This window comes from Equus przewalskii, chromosome 26 (assembly GCF_037783145.1).
Source record: "Equus przewalskii isolate Varuska chromosome 26, EquPr2, whole genome shotgun sequence".
Lineage (NCBI taxonomy): Eukaryota > Metazoa > Chordata > Mammalia > Perissodactyla > Equidae > Equus > Equus przewalskii.
Window position 1 is genome coordinate 33877822 of NC_091856.1, and position 12049 is coordinate 33889870.

The following is a 12049-nucleotide window of genomic DNA, read 5'->3' on the forward strand; positions in this document are numbered from 1 at the left end:
TGCGCCTTCCCAGCTGTCGTCGTATGTTAGTTCTGATATGCCTGCGTGGTCATGGCAAGGATGGATGGGCCAAGGGCCAGTTACCTTGGTTCCTGATTTGGGAGCTTGTTTTCTAAACCGGTGATTCCTAAATTTAGCTGAATCCTATCAGAATCACTTGGGGAATTTGTTGAAACGTCTAATTCCCAGCCTGCTCTCTCCCCGAGCCAAATTAGAATCTTTTTTTTAAACGCGTTCCCCTGGGGATTGTTATGTAGCCGGCCCAGCGCCAGTCTCCATGGTCTCCTCATCTGGGGTCTGGCCAAGGAGTCCGCAGGATTGTATTGTGATACTTGCTGGTAATGTTTTCTCCTTAGTGGCCTTGGGTGGTCAGAGGTTGGGGTGTTGTTTGGGAATGAGACATTCTCTCTGTTCTAACTGGGGATTCTGAAATGGCTCCTGTTCTTTTAGGGGGCATGGGAGCTTGATCAGGTCTTGAAATAGGAGGGATTTTTGTTTGCTTGTCTTGATTAATCCTTGAAGTATTCCAGAGTCAGAATTGATATCCTGTAAATGAAATGATCACTGTGTGACTCTTTAATAAAACATACTGCTTTTCACTAGCCTAAGCTGGGTTATTTTGTCTGCTCCAAATATGTAATTAAATTCCTTAGGCCAAGAATTGTAACTTTCTGGGATTAATTAAGATGAGCTGCTTTGTAGGACTATAAAAATTTAAAACTAGGAGAAGCTTCCGGGATCAATTCCATCCTCCTTCGAGAAGCCCCAGATGGCCAGAGGGGTTACCGCAGGGCTTGCCTGAGATCACACGCAAGGTGGTTGAAGAGCTGGGAGCAGACCTGGATTTTGTAGCTCCCATCCTGGGTCTCTTTCTCCTAAGGGTCACATACTTAGGGACCTTTCATGTTTCAACCACTAACCAAAAGTTGACTCAAAAGAGGAGTCTTTTGGCTCATCTGATTTCTTGCTGGCCTGTAATTCTGCCAGATCTTGTGTGCGTTTGGCAGTGGAGAACATCATTGTGAAAAGATGGGCAGATAGGTTGGCAGGTTCTTATCATGACCTGTGGAAGGGCTCCACGGGATGTATGCAGCAGCAAGCGGGGGCAAAAGCCTGGTGGGCTGGGCCTCAGGCCCCTCCACACCCCCACTGGAGTAGGGGCAGCTCTGCTTTGTCTTATGACCTGGGCAGTCTCTTTGACTAGCCCTGCCACTGCTAAACCGAGTTTGAAAATGTGTGTCGGGAACTCAGTGGTTTTAATGTAAACGTCCGCGCAGGCACAGTGCTGATCCTGACGGGGCCAGGTCAGTATTTCTGGAATAAAGCACGCAAGGCTCTATTCATCAGGGCTGTCTTAATTTCTTGGGGGCATTAGATCTGTGGCTGATGTGGTTTCTGTTAATCAGTGAAGACTGTGTCTTGTTTTCACTTGTCTTCTCTCTCAGTGGACCTCATTTTGTATTCCCTTATGATCAGACTTCCCTCAGCAAGTTCATACTCATTGGCCAGGTGTCTGCCCCCCACTTTCCCTGACCTACTTGACCAGTTGACTCGATTCTTCACTTTTTGTTTTTTTTTGTTTTTTATTTTTTTGGTGAATGAGGGGGTCCCTTGACCTTCAGAACCTCATACAATCCCTCCTCCCCCTCCTCTTTCCTCTCCCCTTTTGCCCCCTTTCAATTTCCAGATGTGACAAGCTGGAGGGAGGGCGGTGGGCGAAACATAATTTCTGCCACGTCTCTGAGCGCCTCCCCAACTGAGCTGGGCAGCAGGAACTCGAGTGCAGGAGACGGAGCCCCCTCCTCGGCATGTACCAGCGATTCTAAGGACCCCTCTCTCCGCCCGGCTCAGCCTGTCCGCAAAGGGGCTTCACAGTTCATGGGAAATGTATACCACCCACCTACATACCATGACATGCTTCCTGCTTTTGTAAGTCTTCAGAGTGTCCCCTTTTTTCCCATGAAGTCGGATTGTTCATGTCCAGTGGAACCTGCTTCACATGGTTGAATGTCCACCTTGGCTTCTCCCTCCCAGTTTCACTCTTTGCCTTGAAAACCCTGCTCTGGAGGTTCCCATTAGTTTTGCATTTTCTCTCCCCTTTTCATATCTTAAGGGCCTCTGGCTTCTTTCCCTGGTGATGTGGATATTATTTTAGCCTTGGTTCTTTAGAAAAAGGAGAGGCAGGTCTTCCCCAAGACACAGGTCCCTTACTTACTTACTGACAGCAGGAAAGAAATGGGGGAGATGGTGGTAGGATTAATTGGGAAACCCCAAGACTTTCCTGTTTCTTTTTCCCGTGTTTTATTTTCCAAGACAAATTCTAATGTAAGTGGAACTTAGAATTACCAGAAAATCCTGTTCATTGGTGTTATGTTTCAGATGTGTGCGCCACAGTCATCAGAGAACCAGGGTACAGTGGAACGAGGATCTTTCCCCCTTCCCCAGCTCCGCCTTGAACCCCGTGTTCCTTTTAGACAGTTCCAGATGAATGACCAAGATGGGTAAGGCTATTGCATTGTAGTCACATATGTAGTGATTACCCCTGGTGGTGATATTGGACAAGATACTAAGCTGATGTTTGAAAGTACTTTGCCTTCTGGAGACCACAGTGAACCTAAAAATGAGCTCAAAACCCCAGGGTGTGTGGGATGGCTGGGATCTGGGGCTGCCCAAGAGATTGGGTTACAATTTCAGGTTCCTGGCATAGTTGAAGTTTTGGCATGTGCTTATTACTAGGCATTTGCATTGAGCATATGAAACAGGAGAATGAGGCAGAACTTCTCTCTGGGAGGTATTTGTTCATTGTCTATTTCTTTTAAAAGGAGATGATGTGTAAATATTAAATGCAAACAAGAACCTTTGCAATGTAGAACTTATTTTTGGAAAAGTATTTGGTTTTACTTCCATCTGTGTACTTGACATGAGTCCAGCATCTTTACTCTTCTTTCCCTCATCAGAAAAGAAAACAGACTGGGAATGGCTCGCCCTATCCGTCCACTAAGGCAGCTGGTGGAACGGGCACCACGGCCCACCATCATCAATGCGGAAAACCTGAAGGGCCTTGATGATCTGGACACTGATGCTGATGATGGCTGGGCAGGTGGGTTATGGTGTCTCCTGATGGGTTTATCACTGCAGTGTAGGAAGGCAGGGCTGAAGTCAGTCTCCGCTCTCCAGCGTTGAAAACCCTCTGACGCAAACGTGTTTTCCCTCGGCAAGCTGGGATGAAGACAGGGCCAGGGAGCAGCCTCTGTGCCCTGAGTTCGGATCCTCGTTGGTGGTCAGACCAGTGGTTGCTTCCTGATGGAGCCATCATCTTCTTTTTGGTCTTTGGTCTTGATCTTAGAGCTATGGGTGATTTTGCTGTTAACTTTATTGAAAAAAGAGCTTTTATAATGGGAAGGTTAAAACAAAATAGTACAGTGAACCCCCAGCTCCCCACCATCCAGCGTCACCAGGGACACAGTGTTCTGCCATTCTTATTTATCTTCACCCTTGCCCCAACCCTGTTATTTTCTTTTAAAATTCTTTTTGTTTGTATTCAAGTAGATTTTAATTACACTGAAAGGCACATATCTTATTGGTACAATTTTGACAAATGGATCACTTGTGTGCCACACCCCTTATCAAGATAGAGAACCTCCCGCAGCACCCCGGATCCTGTCGGCCCCAGCCCTAGCTCTGCCCAGGGCCTCCCCCTCGTCTCGTGACCTTACTGTAGGTTAGTTCTGCCTGTTGCAGAACTACCAATGAATGCAGTCATGCAGCGTTTACTCTCAGGTAATGTTTTCGAGATGGAACAATGTCGTTATATATCAGTAGTCACTTTTACTTACTGGAATATGTTTCATTGTATCAATATACTGTAATTTGTTTATCTATTCGGAAGTTCCATGATGAGTGACATTTTCCTTTCTCTTGAGTAAATGTCGAGGAGTGGAATTGTTGGGTCAGAGGGTGGGTGCGTGGTTAGGTTCGTAAGAATCACCCCAGCCTTTCCCGTGGCGGTTGTGCTGTTTTGCATTCCCAGCAGCAAGGTGTGAGAATTTGGTTGCTCTGCGTCTTCACAACACTTCTGTGTTAGTCTTTTTAATTTTAGCCATTGTAGTGGGTGTGTAATGGTATCTCATTTAATTTGCATTTTGCTGATGACTAACGATGATGAACACATTTTCTTGTGCTCTTTGGCTACTGGTATATCTTTTTTTTTCGTTGTGAGTGTTAGAATGTAAGTCATGGATACAAGTCTTTTGCAGCTTATATTTCACAAATATTTTTTCCCAGTACCTCCCTTGTCTTTTCACTTTTTTCTTTTTAAAAGATTTTCACCCGAGCTAACAACTGTTGCCAATCTTCTTTTTTTTTTCCTGCTTTTTCTCCCCAAATGCCCCCAGTACATAGTTGTATATTCCTCTTGTGGGTCCTTCTAGTGATGGCATGTGGGACTCCGCCTCAGCATGGCCTGACGAGCGGTGCCATGTCCGCGCCCAGGATCCAAACCGGTGAAACCCTGGGCCACTGAAGCAGAGCGTGCGAACTTCAGCACTCGGCCACAGGGCTGGCCCCGTCTTTGCATTTTTTTTAAAGATTTTATTTTTCCTTTTTCTCCCCAAATCCCCCTGGTACATAGTTGTATGGTTTTAGTTGTGGGTCCTTCTAGTTGTGGCATGTGGGATGCCACCTCAGCATGGCCTGGGATAAGCAGTGCCATGTCCGCGCCCAGGATTCAAACTGGCAAAACCCTGGGCTGCCACAGCGGAGCTCGCAAACTTAACGACTTGGCCGGGGGTCTGGCCCCCCGTCTTTTCATTTTTTTAGCACTGTGTTTTGGTAAGAAACTTTTGATTTTGGTGAAGTTTAATTTATAAATTTGTGTTTTTTTATGGTTATTACTTTTGTGTCCTGTCAAAAATCTTTGTCTCTCCTTGGTGGTGAAGAAATTCCTTTATGTTTTTAAATAGTTTTAATTCTTTATTTTTGGGTCTGTGATCCATATTGAATTAATTTTTGTGTTTGGGGTAAGGTAGGAGTCGAGGTTCATTTTTTTTCCATTTGTTGGAAATGCACCATTTGTTGATAAAACTTTCCTTCTGCTATTGAATTGCTTTGGCACCTTTGCCAAAAATCAGTTGACCATATAAGGGTGGGGCTGTTTCTGGATCTGCGTGTTCTTCCTCATCCGACACCACACTGTAGCTTTATAGTACGTCTTAAAGTCAGGGAGTGCAAGTTCTCCAACTTTGTTCTTTTTCAAGATTCTAACTATTCTGAGTTCCTTTCATTCCTGTATAAATTTAGAATCAGCCTGTCAGTATTTACAAAAAGCCTGTGGGCATTGTGGTTAGGATTGTGTTTGAATATATTTCTGGATACATGACATCTTAATTTTGAATCTTCCATCCAGGAAGCTGATGAATGTCTTTATTAGGTCTTTGATTTCACTCAGCAGTCCTTTATAGTTTTCAGGGTAGAGGTCTTGAACATCTTTTGTTAAGTTTATTCTTAAGTATTTTATGTTTTTTTTTTTTTAAAGATTTTATTTTTTCCTTTTTTTCCCCAAAGCCCCCCAGTACATAGTTGTATATTCTTCGTTGTGGGTCCTTCTAGTTGTGGCATATGGGACGCTGCCTCAGCGTGGTTTGATGAGCAGTGCCGTGTCCGCGCCCAGGATTCGAACCAACGAAACACTTGGTCGCCTGCAGCGGAGCGCGCGAACTTAACCACTCGGCCACGGGGCCAGCCCCAGTATTTTATGTTTTTTGATGCTAAGTGGCATTGTTTTTTTTTATGGTTTAATTTTTTAGTGTTTGATGTTATTATGTGGAAATAAAGTTGATTTTTGTCTATTGATCTTGTACCAAGCACTTTGCTGAATGCGCTTATTGGTTTCACTCGTTTCTGTTGACTTCTTAGAATTTTCTACATAAACCATCATGTCACCTGTAAATAGGGACAGTTTCCTGTCTTTCTTTTCAGATTATATGCCTTTTGTTTCTTTTTCTTGCCGTGTTGCACTGTCGTAATTCAGTACAATGTTGTGCTCGAGTTCTTTGTTTCTGGTACTAGGGAGAAAGTGTTTAGTGTTTCAACATTAAATGTGATGTTAGTTGTAGGTTTTTGGAGAACCTCTTTATCAGATTGAGGAGGTTCTCTTCTCTTTCTAGTTTGCTGAATGTTTTGTTTTTTAAATCAGGAATGGATGTTGAATTTTTGTTAAATACTTTTTCTTTCTTTGTGGTTGTATAATTTTTCCTCTTTATTTTGGTAATCTGATGGTTTCATTGATTGTTTTTTTAATGCTAACCAATGTCACGTTCCCAGAATAAACGCCACCTTTTTTGTATGCCTAGATTCAATTTGCTGATACTTTATTAAGATTCTTTTTCTTTTTTGGAAGAAGAAGCTTAGCCCTGAGCTAACATCTACTGCCAATCCTCTTTTTTTTTTTCTGCTTTATCGCCCCAAAAACCCCCGGTACATAGTTGTATATCTTAGTTGCAGGTCCTTCCAGTTGTGGCATGTGGGACACCGCCTCAGTGTGGCCTGATGAGTGGTGCCATGTCTGCGCCCAGGATCTGAACTGGTAAAACCCTGGGCCGCCGCAGTGAAGTGTGTGAACTTAACCACTTGGCCATGGGGCCGGCCCCGAATCCTCCTCTTTTTGCTGAGGAAGACTGGCCCTGAGTTAACATCCATGCCCATCTTCCTCTACTTTATATGTGTGATGCCTGCCACAGCATGGCTTGCCAAGCGGTGCCATGTCCACACACCCGGGATCCGGACTGGCAAACCCTGGGCTGCCAAAGCAGAATGTGCGCACTTGACCGCTGCGCCACCAGGCCGGCCTCTATTAAGATTCTTAGTGTCTGTGTTCGTGGTGAATATTAGTCTATAATTTTCTTTTAATATCTTTCTTGGATTTTGGTACTAGGGTTATGCTGGTCTCATAGGATGAGCTGGAAAATAGACAGGACAGGACACCTCCTTCTCTGCTTTGTGAAAGAGTTTCCATAAGATTGGTATTAGTTCTTTCATAAATGCTTAATAAAAATTGATTAAAAAATTGATAAAATTTACCAATGCAACATTTTGGCCCTGGAGTTTTCTTTGTGGAAACATTTGTGATGGTAAATTTAATTTCTTTGATTAGTGATGGGGCTGCTTGTATTTCCTATGTCATTTTGTCTCAGTTTTTGATAAGTTGCGTTGGAAAGAATTTGTTCGAGTTCGATTTCTTGGTGTAAAGTTGTTGATAACACTCCTTTTCCTTTGGATATCTGTGGAATCTGTAGTGATGTTCCTTCTTTTATTCCTGATACTTAGGTAATTTGTGTTTTTTCTCTTTTTCTTGTCACTTCCACCAAGGACTTACTGGTTTTATTAGCCTTTACAAAGAGGCAGACTTTGCCTTTAATTTTCTCCATTGATTGTTTTGTGTTTCGTTGATTTGTTCGTTTTAATTATCAGAGATTTCTAGATTTCTAATTCCGTTATAGCCCAAGAGCATGTGCTGTATGATTTCAGTTCTTTTCAACTTACCGAGACTTGTTTTATGAACAGGATATGGTCTGTCTCAGTGAGCATTCCAAGTGCATTTGAAAAAAATGTGTGTTGTACGGTCGTTGGGTGTGACGTTCTGTCAGCAGCAGCTTTGTCGAGGTGGTTGGGAGTGTCGTTCAGACGGTGGGTGCTTCCTGATATTTTCGTCTGGTTCTATCGGTTACTGACAGCGAGTGCTACCCTCTCCACTGTAATTGTGGGTTTGTCAGTTTCCCCCTTGAATTCTATCCGTCTTTACTTCACTTACTTTGAAGCTGTTATTAGGCATGTACACTTCACAGTGTTTGTGACTGTGACATGCTGACCCTTTGTGCTGTTCAAGTGTCCTGTATCTCTAGTGATGCTTCTGGTCTTGGAGTCCGTTTTGTCCTGTGTTCGGATCCTCGCTCTAACTTATTGTCCACTGTTTTCATGGTTTGTCTTTTTCCACCCTTTTCCCCTTATACCGTCTGTGTTTATATTTAAAGTGATGTTCTGTGAGACGGCATACAGCTGCACTTGCTCTTTGATCCAGTCCAGCTCTGCCTTTAGTTGGATTGGGCTTTGGTTGTTTGGTTTTTTAAAGATCTAATTCACATAACTGATTTTTGTATAATCTAAAATTCACTCTTTTAAAGTCTCCAGTTCATTGATGTTTAGTACATTCACAAGTTTGTGCAACCATCTGCACTCTCCAGTTCCAGAACATTTCCATCACCCACAAAAGAAACCCTGTACCTATTAGCAGTCACTCCCAGTGACCCCTGTACCCCCTGCGCCCGGCACATGTCCTCTGGGAACCACTAGTCTGCTTTCTGTCTCTGTGGATTTGTATCCATATTAATGGAATTACACAACACGATGTGTGGCCTTTCGTATCTGGCCTCTCCCAGCATGTTTTCAAGATTTATCATATTAGAGTCTGTGTCAGTATTCATCCTTTTTTTAAATTTTTTTGGCCACCAACTGTACCGTTGTCTGGATCTCCTACATGTTGTGTACCTACTCCTCAGTGATAGTGCCGCCCGATTCCCCCAGGGGTTGGAATGTGCCCTGGGGCAGAATGGTGGCCAGCAGTCTCACTGGTTGAGTTTCCTCCTTGCTAGCTAGACTCCTTCATAGATTCTGCCTGCTTTTGCTCCCTCGCCTGCCCCTTCTAATAAAAATTTTAGGAATATCCTGTCCAGATTTAAGAACCGTTGTCTGTGGGAGAGTTAGTCTAACCAGCTGCATTGCTGTTGCCGGAAGCCAGAACTGTCCTTCACTTTTATCTGCAGTGTTTGTTTTGTAGTGGCAGCTGGGTGGTTAGCCTTACTCCCCAGTTGGGTTGGCATCAAGCCTGACGGGAGGCAGCCCCCAGTGGTGCTGTTAGCGCTGTCGAGATGCTCATTTTTTCTCATTCTTCCTGGCCCTCCTCCTGTTGTAGGCCTCCACGAGGAAGTGGACTATTCTGAGAAACTGAAGTTCAGTGATGATGAAGAGGAGGAAGAAGTTGTGAAGGACGGCAGGCCGAAGTGGTAAGGATCCCCCTGCCTGCTCCTACACCGTTCCCCTGGAACTTGGCATTAGCAGGAGGTAAATGCGTCAGTGCTTATGGCGCTGCCGTGTGCTGGTCGCCAGGCCAAGTGCGATTCCTGTTACCCCAGCAACCTTCCAGGGCAGGTGCTGTTCCCGTTTGGCAGATGAGCGGACGATAGCTCTTGAGCACAGTTGTTCAGGAAAGGAGCCAGGATTTGCATCCAGGCGCGGCTTGTGAGGCCTGGTGATTTTTAACCGCTGTGCCAGGATTTTCCTGAGTGTGTGGTTCTGCAGGTTGCTTATGGGTGTTGTGCCCAGAAAGGCTTCTCTCCCGAGGCAAGTTCGGGAAACCACCCTGGGCTCAACTTACTCCTTTCCTGCAAGGTCGCTCAGAGCCTGGAGTGTCCTGAAGTGTGTGGGGACTCTCTGGGGATGTGGGGGAAGCAGGAAGCAGAGCATGCCAGATTCCCTAACCTTATTGGACCACTTTAATCTTTTCTCTCTCTTTTGGATTGTTTTTTGGACTAATTTTACTCATAATGCTCTTTGGAAAATACTTCATTGTACTCTGGTCCGTCTAGTTTTTCTCATGACATCAGTAGCAGTGGCTAGTACTTTTAAAATAGGACCTATGCTTGCTTTAATTTGCATTTTTTTGAGTACTAGCAAATGTGAATGCTTTCCTTTGTGTGGAATTGCCTGTTTCCTTTGTACATTATCTATTGGACTTATTACGCTTTCCTTCAAAATGTAGTTCATGCATTATAATTTTTAGATATTAATGCTTCAATATTTTTCCCTTTGTCTATTTTATTGTCAATAATTGAATGTTTATATAGGTGCGTCTGCAAGACATTTTCTTTGTTTCATCTTTTGCTTCAAAGCTTTTGAAGTAATTCCCTCTCTTCTGGAGGGAGCTGGTCACCATCTTCTGCCACTCTCTCTGATGATACACAAATAATTAACTAATCAAGGCTTCTGTAATTGATTTTAATTATTTATTTTTTTAAAGATTGGCACCTGAGCTAACATCTATTGCCAGTCTTTTTTTCCCCTTCTTCTCCCCAAAGCTCCCCAGTACATAGTTGTGTATTTTTAGTTGTGGGTCCTTCCAGTTGTGGCATGTGGGACGCCACCTCAGCGTGGCTTGGTGAGCGGTGCCGTGTCTGTGCCCAGGATCCATACCGGTGAAACCCTGGGCCGCCAAAGTGGAGCATGCGAACTTAACCACTCAGCCATGGGGCCCACCCCTTTAATTTACTTTAATGCTGTTTGGTTTTAACCGAAGCTTTGGGTGCACTTGGGAAATGTCCATCAGTCAGTTCCTGGAACACTAAGCTCAGAAGGAGAGGTAATCAAGAATTTAAATCAAAGGCAGACACATGAAATTTTACAGACTTATTGGAGCAGTACGACACTCTGTTCCTTGTCTTTTCAGTTGATGTGAGTTGAATATTCAACTGAAAGAGTTAGATATGGGTTTTGGACCCAACTTCGCTACTGCCTATGACCGAGGACCCCCTCAAATTGAGAGTCCCCTAACCACCTCCTCCCTAAGCCTGCTCTTTTTCCAATGTTCTCTGAGCTGGTTGATGATTTCCAACTCCCAGACACTTCGACTAACATGCCCCCAAGCCTCCTTTGACATCTTTATTTCCCCATCCATGATGGGTGCCTGAAACTTCCTTTGACTCCATGCTTTCCTGCTGATTGTCTCAGGGACCACTGGTTCCAGCATCCTTTCTTTCCTGGACCATTCAGAGGTTAGCCAGCTTGTCTCCTTCCTTTCGTATTATCAGTGACTGTGCCTTAGTCGTCTTCTAAAGAGAAGTCTTCTCTGGAGGATCAGGTGTGGTCTCCATGTCTCTCGGAGTGAAGGCAGGAGTCGCTAGCGGTTGTTGCCTTGTCGTGGTCTCCTCATGCACCTTGTCTGCTTCCGCCCCATGTACATATGTGTGCGTGGACACATGCAGACACACGATATTAGCCAGACCCGACTCCCTGCCTTTCTCTGAACTCTGCTGTGTTTACTGGGCACTTCCTTTGCATACAAGAGGTGCTCAGCAAATGCACATATGTGTTTTGCCCCAGTGCCTTTGTTGACGAGCCCTCTTGCAGCCTCCTTTTGGCATCTTCTCTCCTTTCTTGCTGTGTGTGCTCCTCTCCTCTTGCTCTCTGTATCACAGCGTCATACTTCACTGTTTGGAGGAGCATTTATTAAGTGCCTCCTTTATGGAAAGCACAGGGAAGGAGCTGTGATTTAGGGAGAAGGACCTACACCTTCGAGTCCTGGGTTCCAGTCTGTTAGCTCCTTCCTTGGAGAGGGGCTCCCAGCCACCCTGAGACTCAGCTGCCTATTCTTTAGAATGCGGGGAGCAACGACTTTTTTTTGCAGTAAATGGAGAAATGCATGTGAAACATCCTGCCTGAAGCTTTGTGTGTACGAGTGACTTGGTGAATGTTGGTACTGAATTTCGGTGTTCTGGGCATGTCCTGTCAGCCATAAGGTTGGGTAGGTGTGTTCTGATGAAGGAAACTGGTATATAGACAGCTGGCTTTGGGATTCCTAAGTGCTTCTGGCTGGTTAAGATCACACCACTGACTGGGAAAACTAACACTCACTGTGGTTTGTCCTAGGAACGGTTGGGACCCTAGAAGGCAGCGGCAATTGTCAATGAGCTCTGTGGACAGTGCTGATGCCAAACGTACCCAAGAGGAAGGAAAGGACTGGGGCGAAACAGTAGGCGTGACCCGTGTCATCCGGAAGGTGCCAGAGCCTCAGCCACCTTCCAGGAAGCTTCACAGCTGGGCGTCAGGCCCTGACTACCAGGTACCATGGGCACTGGAGGGGTTTTGTGCCTGTAATTAGCTGGAACACACACACAAGCTCTTTTCACGTTCATTTGACCAGAGTTCCAAGACAGTGACTAGAACTGGCCGTCTAGTTGGCTGCCCCGTGCGTTTGTACTTTACTGAGTTCGGTGGCTGGGTT

General features: G+C 44.9%; 1 protein-coding gene across 49 annotated transcripts in view; it reads left to right on the forward strand.

The window, feature by feature from the left end:
- The window catches only part of PRRC2B (proline rich coiled-coil 2B), a 92579-nt gene that overhangs the window by 41445 nt on the left and 39085 nt on the right, over window positions 1-12049 (forward strand). For 44 of the 49 annotated variants that reach the window (XR_011533505.1, XR_011533506.1, XR_011533513.1 and 41 more), the window contains exons 7-11: window positions 1688-1929; window positions 2380-2501; window positions 2958-3100; window positions 8966-9056; window positions 11695-11887. Coding sequence is in view for 27 of the 49 variants with exons in the window: in XM_070596106.1 (XP_070452207.1) it covers window positions 1688-1929; window positions 2380-2501; window positions 2958-3100; window positions 8966-9056; window positions 11695-11887 (791 nt within the window). In the remaining 22 variants the exon portion in view is untranslated. The remainder of the gene's footprint in view (window positions 1-1687; window positions 1930-2379; window positions 2502-2957; window positions 3101-8965; window positions 9057-11694; window positions 11888-12049) is intronic. The other 5 variants (XR_011533524.1, XR_011533525.1, XM_070596129.1 and 2 more) reach the window with 1 other exon arrangement.